The sequence below is a fragment of the Papaver somniferum genome, chromosome 4, assembly GCF_003573695.1.
Source record: "Papaver somniferum cultivar HN1 chromosome 4, ASM357369v1, whole genome shotgun sequence".
Taxonomy (NCBI): Eukaryota; Viridiplantae; Streptophyta; class Magnoliopsida; order Ranunculales; family Papaveraceae; genus Papaver; species Papaver somniferum.
Window position 1 is genome coordinate 58,252,814 of NC_039361.1, and position 22,613 is coordinate 58,275,426.

General features: G+C 37.2%; 2 protein-coding genes across 2 annotated transcripts; both read right to left on the minus strand.

The window, feature by feature from the left end:
• Positions 1 to 4,392: 4,392 nt before the first annotated feature.
• On the minus strand, positions 4,393 to 11,646 carry LOC113275625 (mediator of RNA polymerase II transcription subunit 25-like). The gene is made up of 15 exons (XM_026525160.1): positions 11,549 to 11,646; positions 11,273 to 11,303; positions 11,054 to 11,117; positions 10,564 to 10,694; positions 10,044 to 10,244; positions 9,728 to 9,793; positions 8,989 to 9,196; positions 8,656 to 8,723; positions 7,701 to 8,531; positions 7,448 to 7,501; positions 7,239 to 7,267; positions 6,319 to 6,387; positions 6,119 to 6,203; positions 5,185 to 5,271; positions 4,393 to 5,064 (listed from the first exon to the last, which is right to left on the minus strand). Exons 1-15 carry the CDS (start codon positions 11,644 to 11,646, stop codon positions 4,663 to 4,665), a joined length of 2,424 nt encoding a protein of 807 aa, XP_026380945.1. The 3' UTR covers positions 4,393 to 4,662.
• A 10,014-nt stretch (positions 11,647 to 21,660) lies between these two features.
• On the minus strand, positions 21,661 to 22,374 carry LOC113272574. Its single transcript, XM_026522388.1, has one exon. The coding sequence runs from the start codon at positions 22,372 to 22,374 to the stop codon at positions 21,661 to 21,663; it is 714 nt and encodes a 237-aa protein (XP_026378173.1).
• Positions 22,375 to 22,613: the final 239 nt, after the last annotated feature.

Genomic DNA, 22,613 nt, shown 5'->3' on the forward strand with positions numbered 1-22,613 from the left:
CAACAAAGTTATTGTTCAAAAGTAACCCAAGCCCTACCAAGGATCATCGCAAGAGCATCATCATGTATATGTGAAGAAGGACCATTCGAACAAGATCGTTGAATGGTCCTTCTTCGCCAGCCGTTGAATCAGAGGAACGAAGATATAGGAGGTTCTCCCTAACTTGAAGTGCGCTAGATATATAAGTGGTGTCTTCTTTTCTTTTCTCTTTTGTTAAAGTTCACCTCGTGTTATCTTTCAGGGTTTTACCATTAAGTGATTATGCAATCTAATATTCACAATCTGTTTAGTGATGTGAATAGAAAAATTTGTTGAAAGGATTTATTTTTGATTCAAAAAACCGAACATATATTCATAACTTAAAGTTTAAGTACATAACTTAAGATGACAGTCTTGTTGATTATCCCTGATTGCAGATTTATCTTTGTCTGGGATGTTATCAAAATACACAAAAGATTGTCTGACAGTTCTAGCTATATTAGATATTACATGAGCTGCATTGTTTGACGTTCTTTTAACATAGTTCACCGAAAGATAAGAAGCAGAAGATAACATATGCCTTATTTCATCTACAATTCACTGGTTTATCTACTGAACAGAAGGATTGGTTGTCTTGATAGAGTCGATTAAGTTTACACAGTCACTTTCTAAGATTACTTTCTTGAAACCACTATCTCCGACCCATAGGATAGCTTCTTTCATGGCCAGGCATTCTGCTTGCTCTGGGTCTATTCCTCCATTGAAGTATTTGCCTCTGATTCCCCTGCAGTACCCTGTGGAATCACGCACAATCAAGCCAATTCCATAAGAATGAGTATTATGATCAAAAGAAGCATCCAAATTCATTTTTAATTGATTATACTGTGGTGGAGACCAAGTTTCCTTCAACTTTTGATTTATGTTATGAGTAATTGAAGAACATTGCTTCACCATATTGTTAATTGAATGCACAGTATATAGTAGATTCTGGTTTTTGTTTTCAAAAACTTTCACACATCTATTTTTCCAGATTGACTAAGCAGTAATCATAAGCGTCAAGATAAAAATTTCTTTTTCTTGTTGATTTAATGTTAAACTAGAATCAGTCTGAAACCAGCTTGCTATCTAATCACCAACTTGTACTTGTTTTCTTTGAAGGACTTCTACATTTGTGTTCATAGCTAGCCAGATTGATCTGGAGTGGTCACACTCAATGAGAAGATGTTGTAGAGTTTATGTATTTTGGGAACATCTGGGACATAAGGTATCAATGATTGAGTTGTAAACATGTAGTTTTTGTCTTGTTGGAACTATGCCTCTAAGACACTTCCAGATGAACAACTTAACTTTATGAGGTGCATTCGATTTCCAAAGTTTCTTCCAGTTAATTGGTGCAACAGTTCTATTATTTTGATTCTGTTGTGTCAACGCCTTGTACGTAGTTTTTACTGAAAATTTTCCAGTTTTATTTGGCTCCCATATGAGTTTATTTGTCCCTTGTTCAACTAGATTCATATGCAAGATTAATTATGCTATCTCATCTGGAAACAAGGACCAAACTAGTTGCTCATTCCATCTTCTAGGGTGATCTAACATTAGATCAGAGACATATATTATCCTAGTTGGTTCTTGGAAGGTATCCCTAGGTGTTGGAGGGCTATCTAACCATATTACCCATTTATCAAACCAGACTAATATTTTTGTACCACTTCTAACATCCCGCCTATGGAACTGCTTAACATATTGAAGACCAACTTCAACACCTTTCCAAATCCAAGAGGAGTTATTTGGAGAATCTTGAAGATGTAGAAAACTGCAGTAAGGGGAATACTTAGCTTTCATAAGCTTTACCCAATCTTTATATTCCTCAGTACACAGCCTCCACGCTAGTTTGGTGATTAGTGCTAAGTTGAATTTCTCCAAATTCCTAAATGCCAGACCCCTTCATCTTTGGAAACACATAGAGAATTCCATGCTGCAAGGTTAAGTCCCCCATTTGATTTATGTCCCCACCAGAATTTCCTTTGTGCTGAATCTAGCTGTTTTATGAGATTATTTGGAAGTTTAAAATTACTCATATAATGAGATGGTATTGAGTTCAATACTGACTTAACCAGAGTTGATCTAGCAGCTTGGTTTAAAGTTTTAGAGCACCAACCCTGAAACCTGTTTTCATATGCATCTTTAATTGAGTCGAAAGACTGGCATTTTGACCTTCCTAGGAGAATATGTAAACCTAAGTACTTATCTGATGAACATAGTTGCTTAACACCTAGTTGTTCTCGAATGGCTAGCTTAGCATTCTGAGATAGATCACCCGTGACATAAGCTGATGACTTGGAGAAATTTATCATCTGTCCCGAGATATTAGTAAAATTCTGGAGGCAAGATTTAATGCTTTCTTGGCCAGCTTGGAAAAAAATATACAATCATCTGCGAAAAGCAAATGATTTATAGATATTGAGTTCTTCGCTACCTAAATTCCACATAGTTTGTTATTTGCTTTTGCCTGTAACATGGATCTAGTAAGATATTCCATTGAGATAATGAATAGATAATTGGAAAGGATATCCTCTTGTCTAAGACCCCTAGCTGGAGTATACGACTTACACATACCACCATTTAGGCGTATTGACACAGTTGTTGTCGAAATACACTGATAGATAATAGTTCGCCAATCTTGACAGAAACCCAAAGACAGAAGCATGTTATCAACAAATGACCATTCTATCATATCAAACGCCTTCGACATGTCCAGTTTGAGAGCTACTAATCCTTGCTTTTCCTTGATTTCTTTATCGAATGAATCAACTTATAAGCCATCACGATATTATCATGTATATATCTTTGTGGAGCATAAGCTGCTTGTGTAGGGGAGATGATCCTCTCCATGAGGGGCTTCATTCTTGTAACTATTAGCTTAGAGATTACTTTGTAGATGATATTACACAGACCAATTGGTGTGTAGTCATTTGGTGTCGAAGGATGATGAGTTTTAGGAATAAGACAGGTCACTGTGTGGTTAATAGAGGGGGGCATTATCTTGCTATGGAAGAACTGTTGCACTAATTGAACCACATCATTTCCAACTGTTGACCATTGTGATAAAAAGAATCCAGCCTGAAAGCCATCTGACCCTGGAGAATTCCAACTAGGCATGGATTTGAGAACTCCTAAAATTTCTTCTTCACTAGGAGGAGACAACAACTTCTCATTGTCAGCTAGAGTAATGACTGGGGAAATAATATCGAAGGAATCAGCAGACAGTATAGGGTTGGTAGATTGAGCAACGGTAGAAAAATGATTAGTTAGAATAAATTCCAGCTCTTTAGTAGAATTGTGCCACTGACCATGGTCATCTCTTAGTGCCGAAATGATTTGTTGATTCCACTTATGTGGTTGCGACTGAGTCAATCAGTTTACTTACAAGTGTTTAATCTAGGTTTTTTCAAAAAGTAATTCTACTAGATATATAATTAATTGATATTCATTTATCTGCCCAGATATCAACAGAGGATCCATCACCAACCTGCCCCACATTGTACTTTAAAATGTTTCTCAGAGCCTGTTGAATTCACCGGGTTTAGCATGAAGAACGATAGTGTTGAACACTACAAACAAACTATCAAGTCTTTCATAGCCAAACATTCAAAATTATCAAGAATTTGATATTCTCATACAATCTTAAAAACAGATATTCATGATTTAAATTTCTATATTTCTATCTACGATCAAATAATGTAACAATTATACAAAATTATACAAAATTCAAGACAAAAAATAGAATATGTAGTTAAGCTCAAATTTCTTTTCTGACTAAACCGTGCAGATCATTTGAAGAAAAGAATTTGCTTTCTCCAATGCAAGTGCACTTGTATAGAGAAAAATTCAAAAATCCAAACTAAATTTCATTAAAAAAAGAAAGAAAAAAAAATAACCCTTAAACTACTCCTCTTTTGTCCCCCACATTCTAAATAATACTCCTACTTCACTATAAGTATCCGTTTGAGCATTACATACAAACCCTATAAAACTTGGTCGTATTAAATTTTTCATAACCCACAAAATGTGTGAACAAATCCAATTTCACCCAACAACAACAAAATCAAACGAACTTACTTTTCAAAAGTAACGAGCCTTACCCAGGATTAACCCGAGCCTTACCAAGGATTACAGCAAGAGCACCATCATGTATAGGTGAAGGACCATCCAAACCTAGATCGTTTAATAAAGTTAAGGAAACCAGTATTCTTTTCGACCAACATCCTTCCTTACTCTATCAAAATTTATACTTCATAACTTGCTTATATAGCTGCTACTATTCAATTATTTCCGATTAACAACCAAAGCGTACATGGAACTAAGATGATTCAGAGGAGCAGTTTAAGAGATTAGGGAATAGGGAGGCAGCAGTGATGGAATTTTTCAATTTTAAGATAGTCATATGGTCGCGTAATAATTACATAAACAACAACTTAAAACCACTAGAGAGTAGTAGGAACAAACATCCATTTAAGAGGCAATAAGATTGTGGCACTTTCAACAAGTAGTGGTAGATCACTATGCAGTGACCACTGTCCAAATGGAGTTAAAAACAAACATGCTGTAAGTCTGTATCTTTATTTATATACCTTTTGTGACCGACTTACTTTGATCGTACTTATCAATGTGAAGAACACCATTTCATGATAAAAAACCGCCACCGGCCATGCTAGATGGGCCTTGGGATGGAACCTGTCCCTGAGACATTAACTGTGACCTGTTTGGACCTTGACCATATCCTTGACCAACCCCTCCAACCATTTGTTGTTGTGCTTGTGGTTGTTGCTGTTGCTGCTGCTGCTGTTGAAGCTGCGGGTGTTGCTGCTGCTGAAGCTGCGGGTGTTGCTGCTTCTGCTGAAGCTGCGGGTGTTGCTGTTGTTGCTGTTGTTGCTGCTGCTGCTGTTGCTGTTGCTGTTGCTGTTGCTGCTGATGTTGCTGTTGCTGATGTTGCTGCTGCAGCTGAGGATGTTGTTGTTGTTGCTGTTGCTGCAATTGTTGCTGCTGCTGCTGGGTAGGTGGTTGTGGCTTAAACACAACCATATCCTGGTTACCATCAGGAAAACATAAAATAACTACATACATTCTTTGAAATCATAAAGAACAATATATATCGCAAGTGATAAATGTTGCAATTAGATGGTGAAAATAATGCCAACAACTCACCCCAGGAAAAAGCATTCCAATTAAACGGCTGGCCTTGTCAGAAACAGACAACAGCAATGTCTGTGAGGGTAGCTGGATAACTGCACACTGAAATCACAAGCAGTTATGACACTCCACTTTAGAAAGCAGATAACAGACTTTCCAATTATGACAAGATCTGTGGGCATGGTCGATCTTGATGAAGAAAAAAACTGTGATGTATAACGCAAGGTTTCACTAAGGACCTGCTACATAACCCTCTCTTCTTCATATAAATATATAATTCAACAATTTTAATGTGTTTCTATTCATGAGAGCACTGGAACAACAAGTCAATTCATTTCAGTTGGAAAATGCATGACTTATTTCCACCAATGATTCATATTTGATGACTACCGCTGGAACAATTTAGGAAGTTGCTGACTGACATGATAGATATTATCCTGACTGGTAGTACTATCTTATGAAGGATGATGTGTTTAAACGTGTCTCTCACTCTTTTTTCACTTCTCGGACTGAGGAAACCTACATTTTGGTATAAAAAGAAAGAGACGTTACTAATGACCTTCCAACTGGGTACTGCTGCAACAATATTCTAACACGTAGGTTTCTCCCACATTTTTTAGGCGAAGTACAGAGACTTCTACACATAACATCAACGTTGAAGTTCTGCACATCAGCTCTAGGTTTAACTATTAAGAACTTAAGACGAGATAGCAGCTTCAATCTGTGGCAAGTATCGTAGTACGGTATGGAATCTGCTATTGCACTGGCTCCAATCCATCAAAAGTGGAAGCAACATGGATGCGGGAGAATATTGACAACAAATATAGAGGTTAAGAGACAAATCAGAGTGAATCAACTAATACCAATTTTGTCAATGTAAAACAGAAAATCCAAAACCTAATAAAGAAACAGACCAATAAAAAGATAACTGAGCATCAAGTGGACTCACGAGTTTCTTTTCTTGTAGCTGTCCCAGAAATCCATGTTGATTCAAAGCCCGAAAAACAAGAAAATCTGCCTTGCCCACATACTGCCTAGAATTAAAGACATAAGATCAGCTTATCAGGACAAAATTTGTGCTCGTGTGAGAAATATAATCACCAAATTTACAATAGATGTTCTAATGAAGCCGTCATAATTAGGAAGTACTTGTTATGCATGTGATCCTGAGAAATAAGCCGAACTATTTGCATCATCATTGGCCAGTCCGCTGCAAGCCTGAGAAGATGACAAATAGAATGCCAATTAATTATAAGGATCCTGGAGAAAATACCTGATGGCAAAAAATAGTATGATTATCCATTTGTATCCTACTAAATAAGATATCTTGTCTTAAAATGGTGAATATAAGCTCCTATCACCTATATAGCACATGCAAAGTGGTGTTAAAATATGTCATTTTTATTTTTTTGATACCTTTGTGGCGCTGATAAAAGCAAGTGTAGGGTTATCTATGCACATTTTACATATAAAATATAATATGAGTTACTTGAGTTATCTATGTAGGGTTATCTATGCGCTGATAACCAGACTCTACCTTTATGTTCTCCAAAGGTATCCATCTTATATATGAGTTACTTGAGTTACTCAACTTGTTTGATAATGTTTTTCAAATTTTCTACAAGCGATTCTCAACGAAAAATTCTGTACGAGTAATTATCCTACAGTACATGTATTTGATGCAAGAAAGATAAGAACAGGATGTTGATTCAAGGGATTTCCTATAGATACCACTTCCTAAATAAATAAGCATGCATTTCTTACATTAAATTATAGAGCAAAAGCACTATCTTAAGGTCAGGACTGACAAAATTTATTATATGTCTGAAGAAATAAATCACTAACTGAATTAAGATGGGACTAGAATAACTTATCAGATTATCGAGTACCAATCAACAAAGGGTTAACTATATATCAGGATGTTGCAAGTCATGAGGATGATATGATCCTTGTTAAGAACTGAAGGATATATAAATCAAACTCGAACGGCGGGAACTGATTTCATTTCAACAATGTAACCATTTGGCATTATACTAATATGATAAAGTGGATTATGCTTCTAGACTTACGTCTCTGATGCGGATGCACTCCTGTATCCCTGCCACATAGATAAAAGAAATTCAGGAGGATGAAAATTTGGAACTCTTGGTTACTGCCAACATACTAAAGTCAGCTACCCACTATGCATAAAACATAAACCCAGCAAAAAGAAGAAGAAACATCTCCAATGACAAGAAAAGAGCAGAAAAGATATATCTTTCTGTGCCATAAATCATACTTCGAGTTTAGTGATAAACACAGGTTGTCCTTGTCTCTGTCCAGATAGGGCTCCCTGCCCACACAATAAAGACTGGAGTTAGCATAACCATACCCTATAGATAGCTATTATAAATGACAACAAAACAGAAGTTATTTTACTAATCACAGACAAAACAGCAAAAGGTGTCTTTTGAATTCCTAACATACACTACATCCAGTAGTCCAAAAAGAACCATTTATATAATCTACGACGGCGAAAGACAAATACTTACTTCCCAGACTTTCACATATTTATCAGGCCCAGGTGCTGACTGCATAGCTCCAGATGTCTGTTGTGCTGGCATGTTTGCAGTGGAAGTGTTAGCTACACCGAGAGGCTGGATTCCTGCTTGTACTTGCTGAGGTACTCCAGGAGTAGGAATCATTGTCCCACTCCCAGCAGAAACACCTGGTTGACCTAGTCCATTACTCATAATGTTCTGGTTCATACCAATTCCGGCTTGACCTATCTGTCCCCCTGTAAGACTTCCTTGGTTAATACCAGCTGCTGACTGTCCCAAACTAACAGGTCCTTGAAGATTGGCCATTGGCTGTGACATCCCATGGTTTGGGTTTACAGACATATTAGAAGTAGCTGAGGAGAATCCACCTAGCGTTGTGTTTTGTGCGATCTGTGTGTTGCCAACCAATGACCCAGATCCAGACAATGCAGTGTTACTACCAGACTGCCCAGGTGAGAATACATTTTGTGCAGGAGACAAAGCAGTTGATGCCATTCCACTAGATATCATGTTTGACATATGCATGGCCATTGGAGTTGCACCCATCGTTTGAAGACCCATAGAATTTGCAGAGTTCATAGCCTGCCGTACTTGAGAGAGGTTGTTCAAAATGTTCACATTTGCTGCAGCAGGGCCTGTTGGACGCAATGGTTGGGATAGGCCACCAACCATAGGCTTAAATTCCTGAACATTGTCATTGTTTGTGATCTCTTGAGAAGTGGACGATGGTGGAGAAGACTGCAAGCTTGTGATGCCCTGAGAAGGACCATGAGGAACAGAGGGGGGATGGGGAAAAGCTGATGAAGGTATCGTGTTTGGCTCCTGAAAATAAATTTGAGGTAATGAGCTCACTTGGAAGAATAGATATGAAGAGCTGTAACTTTTAGATCAGCAAATTTTCCAACCACAACTCAAGTCGAAATGGAATGGATGGTTTGTGATGTACCACTTTTACTGTTGCCGGCACGGTACTTCCAACAGGAATTGATTGGCGACTCATCATTGACCCATTTACTGGAAAAAAAAAAGAAACAGCATATAAAAAGGAGCATGCAGCAAAAAAATCAACACACCCTCTAATTCGGGTACACAGAATACTTAACTCAAAAATATCACAAGCCTGTATCAATCATCTACAAACAAGATGTAGGACCCAGACTACCAATTGTCTAAGTTCAACTGACAAAACAAATTGACTCAGGTATAATTTCGGACCACAATGACGAATAAACTGCATAGACACGGGCAAAATATATAATAAAAATCAAATAAAACAAACCTGGAGGGATTGAAGTAGGAAGAGGCCCTGAAACGGAGGGAACCGAGGATGTGTCCATCTTTAGAGGGCCTTGATTTGAGGGCATGTTTGTTATTCCAGAGCGGCTTAGGGCTGCACGAGCCTCCATGAAATGTTCAGAGAGAAGAACAAGATAATAAGAGTTCTTAACATCGATAACTGGCTCTGCTGCTCGTGGGTTTCGCTTGCCCTGTATAGACATATAATTATATTAACAGCTCACCAGCATGACCAGGATTCTTCATACTCCCTTTTTCAAATATGAGGTATGTACTTATGATGTTAAACATGCTGAAAAGAAATAAGGAAATTCTGGTATCTATGCACAGGTTATACTTAAGGAGTCCATATAGATGTTTCTCTTGTTAAATAATGACTCAATAAAATTGAGTGCAGCAGAAAAATCATTAAAATGCCAAGCAACAAGTTCATTTGAAATTGGAATCTGTAAGTCCACGTAATGAACAAACGACCAACCCTGCATCAATGTAAATAAAAGAAAACCAAGAAAATAACGCGAAATGGTAAGGAGTGTTTTTCATGATGCAACCTCTGTATCTTTTTTTGTTTCCTTTTTCTTTGCCTCTCCTATATGGAAAGAAGACTTGATATGTGCAGATTAAAGCACAGCAGAAACTTTGCAAAATCTAACAGTAGTTTGTGTTAAGGCTGCAGAAGTTGGAAAATGTTCGAAAATACACTCACTCGGAGTAATACGTACCGCGTTATATATTCCTCTGAGTTTTGGGAGCTGCCTTGGAGAAATCACTGATAAAGAAACTGAGCACTGCAAATAGACACATGAATTTGACACGTCAGAGGCCGAATAAATAATTTTCCCACCAAACACACAATTTATATGCATAAATCATGGTTTATTATATTAAACAATGAGTCGCCAAGAGTGAGAAGGAACGTACATCAACACAATTTTGTAACACTTATTTAGAAATGTAATGCTGCTATATCAACATGCTGACTATTAGTAGCTGAAAGACAAGGGCACTTTAAAACCAAGTAAACTAAAAGAAGACTACCTGAGCAAATGATTTTGCAACTGTTTCAGCATCTGCGAGACAACTTTCTGGTGTCACTTCTTTGTTTTCACTCTGATCAAGATTTGGGATCTGTGGGCGGTACACTGGGGTGGGCAGGGAGTAAGGGTTGCTGGCAGCCACAAGAATGCAATGCTTGTTCATTTCTACGCTTTGGCTTGAATTTGGAGGCAACGCGAACATCTGGATTAAATATAAATCATTTGGATAATGTTATGTAACAAGATTCAGGCCAACTAGTATGTATGACATATCCAAGTCTCCTTTCCAAACAAAATTTCATTTACTCAAAACACTTGCCCATTCCAATTCTTTGTAAAACATCTCCAGATAATCTTGAAGGCAAAGGTTCCACTTAGAAAAGTGATGAGTAAGAACTTGAACAGATTATATAGAGCGCGCCAAAAAAAAATTATGATTATGCGCCATAAAAAGAATTTACGGTAGAGAGAATACCAAAAGGTTTTTAAAATACAACTACAAACAAAACTCTATAGCCTACCATTAGTGCTTCGGCAAGCCCTTCCCCAACCGCAGCATCAATAAAGCCACCACCGCTAAAGGGTACTGCAGAGAGCCAGTGCAAGAAGACATCCGCATCTCTCGTCCAGCCACTTCTTTGCACCAAGCAACCTACGAAAAGAAGACAAAAAAAAAAGATCGAATATCACTAAAAGTTAAAAGACGTTACAAATTGTTAACTTAAAGTAAAGATTCAAACATTCAACCAACATGCTGAATGATAAAGAATGATATCGATGATCCCTTTGTTTACTCAATAATCTTCTCGAACAAAAATCTGCAAAAACACATCTCTCATGGAATTCAAAAGACATCCAAAACGCTGGCATATATCATCGAACATGCAAATTATTATTGACCAAAATCATCAGCCGAAGAAATCAACTTCGGAATCAGAGACAGAAACAACAATGACAAAGTAGGCATAGAAGTTCTTTTAGAAACAAAACTCTCCAAGAAGGTTTGCCTACCACAATAAGATCCGTGAACAGTAAAAACGACCAAGGAGAGCTCAGTATTTGCGGCAGAAAGCTTCTGTAGTCCAAAATAAAGAGTATGAGAGCATGCAGTACAAATTCAGTTAGAACTGGTAAAGCCACAAATCAAAACTGTATAATTCAAGTTGTTTACAGGAAATTGATCTTCATCAAGATACAAAACAAAAATTGCTTTCAAACATCAATTCGTACCTGTCCTGACATGTCATTACCACAAAAGCACCTGCAGAAAGACAAGTCTAAGTTTAAACAACAAAAAATACTTCATGCAAGAGATGAAAAAGGTTAATTGCAAGCAGAGTTAATGTGACATGTTACATATCGATTCCTAGAAAATTAGATGAATAAACCCTAATTAACAGCAAACTGAAGCAACCCAGTCTTTTTTTTTATAGTCCCCGTTGAAAATTTCGATGAAAAGTAGAAAATAAACAAGGAAAATCGAAGAAAAATTGATAATATATAAACCTGATAATTTTTTCTAGGTACTCAGTAACAATAGTATTCCAGTATGGACCCATAGCTGCAGTTCCTTCAATGGCGATTATCAACTGTTTTTCTGCCATTCTACTGTTTTGATTTTGCTTTTTTTTTTTTCTGATGCTGGTGATGGAGGGAGGGGAAGTAGTAATGATGATATCCTTAACCTATAATTTGTTCGTCACTTTCAATTTCCGTGGAAATCGAAGTGAATGGATTCACAAATTTCTAGGGTTTTTATAGGAGCTCGATCGACTAAGTTACAGGTAATAGAATATTATTATTATTTGTTTTAATGGGGAGAAGGATCAATTGACATATTACGTTGACACCGTGGTTTTATGAATCGACGAATTTCATGTGTCGCGAGTCACCCTATTTTAATTAGGCATTTTCAATTTTCATGCCGTAATTGTAAAATAAAATAATTATATTGCCATGTTTTGCATTCTAATGGCCGCCATTTTATTTATTTTAAAAGTCAGGATTTGGAACAATAGTTCATGGGAATATAAGTCCAGTGGTGAAAACTTCCAAAGCGGGAAGAAAAATTATGCAGATGTTAAATGGAAAGATCAGGGATGGAGCCAGGATTTGAGAAATGGTTGGGCAAGTTACCAATCAACACATATTTTAGAAAATGTAAAAAGATTAAAATGACTAAAAATTGGATAAATTAGTTCACATTGGACATAGGACTTAGGAGCTCACATTTGAGGAGGTGCAATTGCACACTCACTTCTCCATGTGGCTCCACCCCTCGGAAAGACAGCTTGACTAGGCAACAAAATGTGATACCTAATCCACCTAATGCACCAACTTGGAAGTAAAATTCTGAAGACTCTTAACCGATGCAATTGACGTGTTTTCCATGCAAAAGGTTAGATAACGTTATTAATATCGAAATTCATTGTGTTTCTGACAAAAGCATCTTTTTCTTCTTATTGTTATATTTTCTTATTTTCTGAATTCATCTGATCGCTCTTAACCATCCATTTAATTTTCAGTTGGACCCACTATATCAGGTAAAGTAACGTAGCGCAAATAATTATTATCTTGAAAGCATGAATTGGATTGACGTCTGGTGTTATGGACTGATATATTTTGACAAATGCAACGTCATTCCATAAACGATGCGCGTGATCTGGATTCCAAATGAAAATGAGAGTGAATCTTGGAATATGGCTTGGAAAACGTAGAAATATATGATAACTTTACTTGAAAGCCATTAAACTTGACTCCAAGTTTGGAACAACTAGAATTCTACCGCAATACTTGTTTTAAGGACAAGTTCATCGGAGATTGGAAAAATAACTTGGCCAGCTATAGGGATGAGAAAACCAATTTATACATTATGGGCGTAGAATTGAAACGACTAGAAAAGCCGGTCGGCTATCCTATGATCGCCAACGATTTTATATTATAAATGTTGACGAACAGTTATAACTACTCATTTTTCTTATAAAAACCATCACACAATGAGCTTACAACTTTCTCACATATGGTCTATTTTATAAATTTCATCTTATTTTCCAAATATATTTAGTGTTTTTCTATTTCATTCAATTATACTCTAAATGACATTTACTTTGGAAAGTGATGATGAGATGAAGATGGATATGGACATGAATATCTTTTTTGGATAACAAGAAATGCTAATCCATATACTGGAAAAATTAGATGAAAACCCTAAAAAAAATGGAAACTGTCTTTATATTGCAATTATATGCATGGAAAATACCTAAACCTCCTGAGCTAAGAGAAGTATTTAAAAGTAGATTGACATATAAATATCGAGAAGGATACCACAAAAGACAATACGTGATTGTTTTGTTCGTGGCTGTGTATATATACTACGATCAAGATTTCCAACTACGAACTCTCATGGGATACAACTTGCTGATTAGGAGTATTAAAGTCCTTGTTAGGTAATCTAAATTTAGTTATCAATACGATGCACACAATATACGAGTACATACTCCTGAACAAGAGATCATTGAATCCCTTAGGATTATATGTTATAGGTTTCCAGCGGATGCCACATATGAGTATATTTGTAAAGGCAAGATAACCATGCTTTCAAATTTTAAAATGCTTTGTAAACAATAGTCAATCATTTGGTCCAATGTTTTCACAAAAACCAACTCCAAATGATGTTAATTTAATACTCGAGGTAAACAAGAAAAATGTTTTCTATGGATGTTAGTTAAGTAGCCTTGATTGCATCATTGGGCGTTGAGGAATTCCATATTTCTTAGTAAGGTCGGTATAAGGATCATTACACAAAACCAATTGTTAGATATAATATGCCCTTTTTTGGAATTTTGATATTACAAAACAATTTTGCATAAATCCTCTATCTGAAGTCAAGCATGCAGTCGCTTCAAGTGCAAATTTCATCATCAACGATAGTAACTAAATATGGGGTATTATCCAATTGACAAATTTTATCCATAATTGCCAACTTTAGCTTAAGCTTATAGCCAGACCATAACTGCCATGATAAAAAGTACTCTAATACACATTAATTAGCCAAAAAAAGAGCACTAGCATTTGGAATTTTGAAGGCAAATTTTCCCATCATTTGTGGGCCATATGGTTCTTTTGGTCTGATAAAAATAAACCTATGCTCACATGCATAATTTTGAATAATGTGGTTATTGAGGAAACTTGGTGTGATCTTGAATTGATGAGTTATCCATATGAAGATTTGAAGCCCGATGTTCAACTCTGACATGGAGTAGGCGTGAGAGAAAATTCAGTGATCAGTGAGAGAATTCAAAACAGGCGTTGATGAGCACGCAAGTGTAACGCATTTTCACCCATAAATACATTAGTTGGGACTCATTTTATCACTAATAAACTTGTTTGTAGGTGTTTTCGACAAATAAACATTTTTGGAAAAATCAGCTCGAAAAGTTGTTAAAGGCACCCCCGGAAAAAATACTAAAGACACCCTCAGTTTGGATAAGGGCACCCCTAGAGCACCCAAACTGTTAAAGGCACTCGGATTTTGGATTCAGGGCACTTCATCTTCAACATTTCAAATTGATGGCGGGAATTTTGTGGCATAAATTAGGGTTGAGAATTGGACGTGTTTTAAGGAGATTCAACCACTGAAACTTTTTGGGTTTACGCTCTTTGATCAAGACAGGTGTGGTATGATTGTTTAAATCAATCCAGTTTGGCTGGATATTCGGTTTTGGGTAAAACATGGTTACATATTTTTTCGGGAGTTTCTGTGAAGATTTACCGGGAGTTTTGGTGAGATTCAACCGCCCTAATAAGTTGTAATCTATATGTTACGTTAAACATGGGTGGTAAATTCTTTAGAATTGGGAAAACAGGATAGATACGTGGATTTCTGGCAAACAGGGGGGGTAAGAAAAACCCGGGACTCTGATGGGTTTTTTCATGAAGGTATCGTGTAAAAATCCTCCCTACACGAGTTCTAATCCATCTGGGAGTTTTATGCATCGTCTTGGAGTGTGCCAGCAGCGTCTTGAAGTTTGACAGTGAAATTTAAGGAAATTATTTCCCATGAAATGTTGTGTAGAATAATGGAATTTATGGATGATTGTTTGGAGTTATTACGGATTATATTTGTTCCTGTGAAGTATAAAAATGGTTTAGGAGATGAAGAAAAGATATGGAGAGTTAGGGGTTAGAATAGAGCAGAGAAGCGGGAGTTCCAGAGCTTGTCTCTGCTGCTGCCATTGAAGAAGAAGAAGAACACAGAACAACAGTTCAAAACAGTCGCAGAAACCGTTACCTATATGTTTGTGGGTGAAAACTGTTTCTGCCGATTTTGGTAAATTCGTGTGTGTGAATGAGAAACGAATCTAGACCCTAAACAATGCACTGCACGGGAGTACTTTTGATTCGAGAGATCAATCTGTACAATCCTGGCCTAAACCAAGAAATGGTCGTTCCAGGCTTGCTTCGGTCACAAAGTAAAGGAGAAGGGTTGGTCTTAGGGAGGGAAGAGAAGAAAGTGTTGAGACCAGAATCGTTGATTCTGAACGTGTGGTTGTTTACGACTTGTATCAGAAAGTAGAACTGGCTAGCAGCATTGAAAGCTATCAGGTGATTTCTGGATACTGTGTTGTTCTCTGACCAAACTTGTTGTTTTGTGGAAAATAGGTGAAACCTATTTATACAAGTCGTAATAAAACGTACCCTGGTCTCGTAGGAAGTGGAAACGACTGAGTGGTGGAAGAGTAACGTGTAACGTCAGGAATTATGTTTCCATAATGAAGGAGGTGGATCCGTTTACACCATTACTTCTTGCCATTACTAACCGCCCCTCTTTATGACACTTTCTTGTAAAGGGCGTATTGCACGCCGCACGCTGTAAACCGCCGGACCAATACCCTGATGAGTATCCCCCAGTTTGTGACATGTTTGATGTCTCGAGTGTTTTCGTGGAAAACATGTAGCACTTTGCTACGTGTGGCAAGTTAAAAACAAGGGACTTGCCGCAGGAAAATAGCATGTGATACTATTAGGTTAGTCTTGGCTGGTCGCCTAAAAGTTGCCACAAGTCTACCAGTTTGGTGGCGAACTTGGATGGCTGAGATTGCATCTCATGAGGAAGGGTAACCGTTGATTATGACTATCTTCTGTTGGCGTCTGATAATGGCGCAGAGGCATTTTGGTGTATGCCAGTGGCAATGCAGCATGGCTGGCAGGGCTCGTGCATGCCAGTGGAACGGTGGTGCAAATGGCGCCTGGCGTAGCTGTGGCCACTAGATTTAGGCAGCTGGTCGCCTAAAATTTGCTACAAGCTTCCCAGCTCGGTGGCGAACTTGGATGGCTGAGATTGCATCTCATGAAGAAGCGTAGCCGTTGATTATGGCTACCTTTTGTTGGCGCCTAATAACGGAACAAAGACACCTTTAGTGCATGCCAGCAGCATTGCGGCAGTTCGTGCATGCCGGTGGCGCGGTGTGGTGGCTGGCATAGTTTGTGCATGCCAGCAGCACGATGGTGCAAGTGGCGCCTGGCGTAGCCATGACCACTAAATTTTGGGCACGTTGGTGTTAGACTCAAACGTGGTGTGGCAACATCAGTTTCAATGGCCACATTGATCCCAGTGTTCTGTGGAACATTGTTTGGCTCGGTTGGCGCAGCAACTTTGCATAAATTAGGGTTTGGCATGCCGAAACCCTAATTAGCATATATGGCGTGCAGCAAGCTGTAGGTGGCCGCGGCATGGCATTTTATACAAACGATGCCAGAGTCATGTCGGGGGAGCCATAGGCAGGCCACCATGTAGAAACGGCCACAAGATCAAATATTTCCACGGGTGGCTATGGTGTGGCGCCCGTACGGCTTGTGGCATGTCGCGGGCCCGAGGTGGCATAATTTTGTGCCACAATTAGAAATTAGGGTTTCGTCCACCACCACTAGAGCATGGTCGTGCCCAGAATTTAGGCTATCCAAATTGAAGTCCGTTGTGAAGCTGGTCACGCACGGAGAGTGGGTTGGCAAGTTTTGAGCATGCTGTCGCGGTAAGTGGCGTGTTTGGCATGTGCACTTGGCATGCCTGTTTGGCATGTGCGATTGGCATGCTTTTGGCATGTTTGGCATGTCGTTAGCATGTTTGGCACAGTTTTGGGAAGCCAGCTTAATATGGAAACCTCTTGACATAATTTCCACCTCTTTCAAGGCTATGGCAGGTTTAGAGCAATCTGATTGGTCAATAGGGATCCGTCCAAGCATGGGCGTGGCTACCCTTTTGGTGCGCATGGCGGGTTTGATGCGACCTGATTGGTCGATGGGAAATAGGGCCGGCAAGTATGGGCCCAACCACAACTCATGGGAGTGTGGCAGGTTTAAAGCGACCTGATTGGTCGACAAAGGAGTAAGGGCTGGTTTGGTAGCATGGGGCGTGGACAAGTGGCGCCGGATGGCCTATGGCATGGCCACGCTTCCTCTCATTGTTGCTCCTACTCTGCGGCTCCTTTAATTTTTGCTTTCTGATTTTGGGTAGGACTTTGCACCTACTAATCCATGGCGGATCAATTGCTTAGTCTGGGATTGTTTCTACATGCACCAGTCTGGATAAATTTCATGTGAACATATTGAGTTGCTCAATAAATACGCCAGTGGAGAGGTTGAACACTCATCACTTTACATGGCTTTGTTTCTTTGCAGAGTGACGGCACATTAAATGTGAGGTTTTACAATTTTAACCCTGAACTAAAAACCACCATCAACACTATAGTTTCAAATTCAATATCTTTGTAACAATTTCTGTAAAAATTATTTTGAATTCGCAACAGTCTGTTAGTGTTTCTCTGTAACAGTGGGTTCTGTAACAATTATAACTGTCACAAGCGCACTGCTTTATACCTTTTCTCTTTGCAAACACCTTTTTGATCAATGAAAAATTCCTTTCAGTGTGTTTTCACCATGCGGATCTAGAACCCATCACTGGGACGATGGAGGAAGACGAATTTCATACATGGGTAAAATTATTTAATTCTTTTTAAGACTTTTGCATTAATTTTAATTGAAATATGATTTGAATTAATTGGTTTTCATTTAATTTGATGAAGTATGCTTAGCTTAAATGTTTTGATACATCATTCTTAGGATTTACAACTAATCTTTTGAGAATCTACCTTGGAAAAATCAGAGTCCATGTTAATTTTATTTATTGAGCTTTAATTGTTGAAAATAAATAAATTGAACGCTATGTTATGAATTCGACAAAGTCTAGTCCCAGTAACTCTCTTCATCCCGTGATAATATTTTGTATATATTTTTAGTTTAGTTTAGTTTATTAATTCTTAAAATCAATCTCATCAAGTCCGAGTGAACGACAACCTATTTACCACTATCTAAATTCGATCAGGCATCTTAGAGCAATGCTTGGTTGAATCCACAAGTTTTGTTATCTCAAGCTTGTTGTCAATGTTAGATGATCAAAATTATATCTTGATTTCTAGTATACTAAGTCAAGTCTCAGACTAGGTTAGAGTTTGGTAGTTTAGTATCAGAAATCACCCTCGAAGACTGGATATCGACGAAGACATCTGTAGAAATTATGTATCACGTATGTGAAGACTGAGCCACTATAGTTTACTCATTATCTTACCGTTTTATCTGTTGAGACGATGGCGTATGACTTCTAGTAGATTTACAAATAAGAAGTTCCTAGTCAAGCTTGTATTGTTAAAAATCTCGGAATATGATTTAGCAAAGATGTTCAATGGTCCTTAACAATATTAGTTCAAAGCAATTTATTGTTTGTGAATTAAATTGTGGATCAATTGAGAATTGCCCATGCAAATGATTTTATCACTTGGGAGTGTTTCAAACATCATTAGAGAGAAATTCATAACTAATGATATTTCTGCTCAAGGTAGGTTGGCGAACCAGTTCGCAAACAATAGATATCTGATTTTCAGAAATACAGGGAAGGTTGGCAAACTAGTTCGCGAACCGTGCATTTAGTTGGGAACAGTTCACGAACCGTTGTGAAATGAATTCTTGAAGTTGGTATTTTAGGCTAGCAGTTGGGTAACCCGGTTCCCGAATCGTTGCAGCCTGAACCATGAACAAGCGTTACAGTTCATGAACTGTTGTACCAACTATCCCAACAGATTTTAGCAAATGCTCGAAGACTTATTTTTTAAATATGTTTAGCATCACTAGAACTCTGCCAAACACTTTTAAGACTTCATGCTCACTCGAACACTTATGTATTTGTATCATGATTAAATTCTTAGGTGTTTAAATGAACATCAAATTGCTTTTAGTTCTTTGGCATACTTTCCAAACCGAACAGTCATTATACATAGTTCCAGAACCATTCCGTAATGTATATTATTATATTGTATTTTCAAGACCTAAAAGTGTTTGCTTGATTCACAAGTTATCTTAGATTGACTTCTAAGCAACCCCTGGTCTTTGAAAACTATAAATAGAGACGCTCTTTCAATTCAACTGGAAAATTCTATCCCTGACACTTTGTGTCCTAGTTGATTCTAGAGTCATCCTCTATAGACCTAGGTTTCCTTTGATAAACATAATTAGGTTTACGACTAAAAGACTTTTCTTTGTGGATTCGTGAATCCATGTCCGACTATCTTTATCTTGATAGTTCATGTATCCTGATCTTGCTTTTCTGTTATCGAGGTTTTCGTAATCTCTTTCAGGCAAGATAGATAGCAACCGCAAAGTTCTCTTCATCTCAAACTTTGTGATTCGTCGGTATCTGAAAACTGATATTTGATTGATCTTTTGAAAAAATTTCTTGAAAGATGGTTAAGAATCTAGGCTGCTATTTGGAAGTCGTAAATTCCGGATTTGTGAGGTTTGCTAGCTTTGTCTATTGCAAACAGATTTCTACCTTGATATTTGATCTAAACGGAAATCAAATAGGCTTATCTTTATAGGCAGATTGGTATCAAAAGTCTTCACTTCGAGCACCTCTTAGTTGTAAAGGACGTCATCTAAGGGAATCAATTCCGTAGAGTCTTACGAGGTTCAAGAGACGTGAGGAGCGCGACTGTAACTGAATCTCTTGTAGGACGGATTCGATCTCAACTATATTCCAGTTTAAAGGCTGATAATAGGATAATATCTGTAGCGTTTGGTGTTCAAATCTGGATGAGGTCCCGGGGTTTTTTCTGCAGTTGCGTTTTCCTCGTTAACAAAACTTCTGGTGACTTTTGTTTTTCTTTTTCCGCATTATATTGTTTAACTTTATAATTGGATTTACGCAAGTTGTATATATTCAATCTTAGTAGATACGTCCATTTAATTGTAATCGATAACGATATTAATTTCTTGTAGAAATCGTATCTTGAAAGATAGATAATAATTTTAGTTACTTGGAAAAATTACGATTGAATTATTTGGATACGACTAGATTGATCTTGGATATTGATTTTTGGATCGTCCAAGTACTCTTCTTAACAATCAGGTTCACGGACTCCTTATCTATAGACATGCTGATTGAGAAGAGCAAAGATATAAACTCTCTCTCTCTCTCTCTCTCTCTCTATATATATATATATATATATATATATATATATATATATTGTTAAGGATCATTTAGTTGGTATACTTGCAATTATATTAAGTTTTGTCCATATAGGGTGTCGAACGAAAAAGTTGTTGGTGTACTTGGTACCCCTTATATCTTTGATACCTGAACGTATAAACCACAATTTTTAGTGTTAAAATAAAATTGATTGAAACATAAAATAGAATATAAAAAAAAGTAATAAATAAATTTACTAACGACTTAAGTTTGTTCAGTCCAGACTTTATACATGACGTTTGTTAATATTTTTTTTGAAGGAAACTGACATAAAATTATATTAATCCTCACTGAAAGTGAGACGTTTCATAATACAATTTAGTGGTCATCATGATACCACCATATGTTTATAAATTTTGAAATTGTGTATTGAACCAAGTCATGCACAATAGAATTAACACCTCTAAGAATAACTACAAATATAATTTCGCTAAAATCCTTGATGCGATCACGAATTGAGAGAACCATTGAGCGAAGACTCCATGGGATCTCATTTGTATTCCCTGTCACTGCTTTTGGAATCTCAGAAGCATCACCTTCCACGATTATAATTTTAGTTACTTGGCAAAATTACGATTGGATTATTTGGATACGGATAGATTGATCTTGGATATTGATTTTTGAGATCGTCCAAGTACTCTTCTTAACAATCAGGTTCACGCACTCCTTATCTATAGACATGCTGATTGATAAGAGTAGATATATAAACTCTCTCTCTCTCTCTCTCTATATATATATATATGTATATATGTATTGTCAAGGATCATTCAGTTGGTATACTTGCAATTATATTAAGTTTTGTCCATATAGGTTGCCGAACGAAAAAGTTGGTGGTGTACTTGGTACCCCTTATATCTTTGGTACCTTAAAGTATAAACCATAGTTTTTAGCGTTAAAATAAAATTGATTGAAACATAAAAGAGAATATAACAGAAATAAATAAGTAATGAATAAATTTATTAACGACTTAAGTTTGTTCAATCTAAACTTTATACATGACATTTGTAAAATTTTTTTTGAAGGAAACTGACATAAAATTATATTAATCCTCACTGAAAGTGAGACGTTGCATAATACAATTTAGTGGTTCATCATGATACCACCATCTGTTTATAAAGTTTGAAATTGCATATTGAACTAAGTCATATGCAATAGAATTAGCATCTCTAAGAATAGCTGCAAATCTAATTTCGCTAAAATCCTTGATGCGATCACGAATTGAGAGAACCGTTGAGCGAAGACTCCATGAGATCTCATTTGTATTCCTAGTCACTGCTTTTGGAATCTCATAAGCATCACCTTCCATGATTATACGTGACAGTTGTAATCTCTTTGCCAATTGAATTCCAAAGCAGTAAGCTTTTGCCTCTGCCACTGTTGAGGAAAATGTATCAAAACAGATAGCACCACTACCCATATGATTACCAAAATCATCCAACGCTATTGTTGCCACAGCTCCTTTACCATCGTTATAGGTTGCATCCACATTTATCTTCACGAACGATGGAGGTGGAAGTTCCCAAACTGCAATGTCATTCTGCGTTACTGGAATTCCTGAGCAGTAGTTTAAGGCATGATGAAGATCAAAAACTCTGAAGTCTTCTAGGGTTTTATGAATACAGGTACTGACGTTAACGTGATTGTTGTTGAAGACCAATTCGTTCCTAACCTTCCATATATTCCACATTAGACAAGAACCCAAGTTAAGCATTATTGCTTGATCAGGATAGGCCATCCAGTGATTAATTATCTCCATTGTATTTTTCCGTGAACTTCAATAAAAAAAGGACTAGACTGGTAAACCTCCAATGCAAACTGACAATTGAAGAACAAATGAAAGATTGACTCTTCTGCAGTATTGCATAATGGACATAAATTATAAACCTGAGGGTTATGTTTGCTCAGGTTTGTGTACATTACTATTCCATCATGAAGAACCTTCCACAAAAAGTTATGAATTTTTGGTTGAGTTTTAACCTTCTTCCAGAAATGTTT

Coding starts and splice junctions, on each gene's coding strand:
- LOC113272574 (XM_026522388.1), bottom strand. CDS start 22,374: ATGGAGATAATTAATCACTGGATGGCCTATCCTGATCAAGCAATAATG.
- LOC113275625 (XM_026525160.1), bottom strand. CDS start 11,646: ATGGCAGAAAAACAGTTGATAATCGCCATTGAAGGAACTGCAGCTATG. Junction 8,532..8,655: donor TGCCGGCAACAGTAAAAGTG/GTACATCACAAA, acceptor ATTTATTTTCAG/GAGCCAAACACGATACCTTC. Junction 5,272..6,118: donor AGCTACAAGAAAAGAAACTC/GTGAGTCCACTT, acceptor TTGTGATTTCAG/TGTGCAGTTATCCAGCTACC.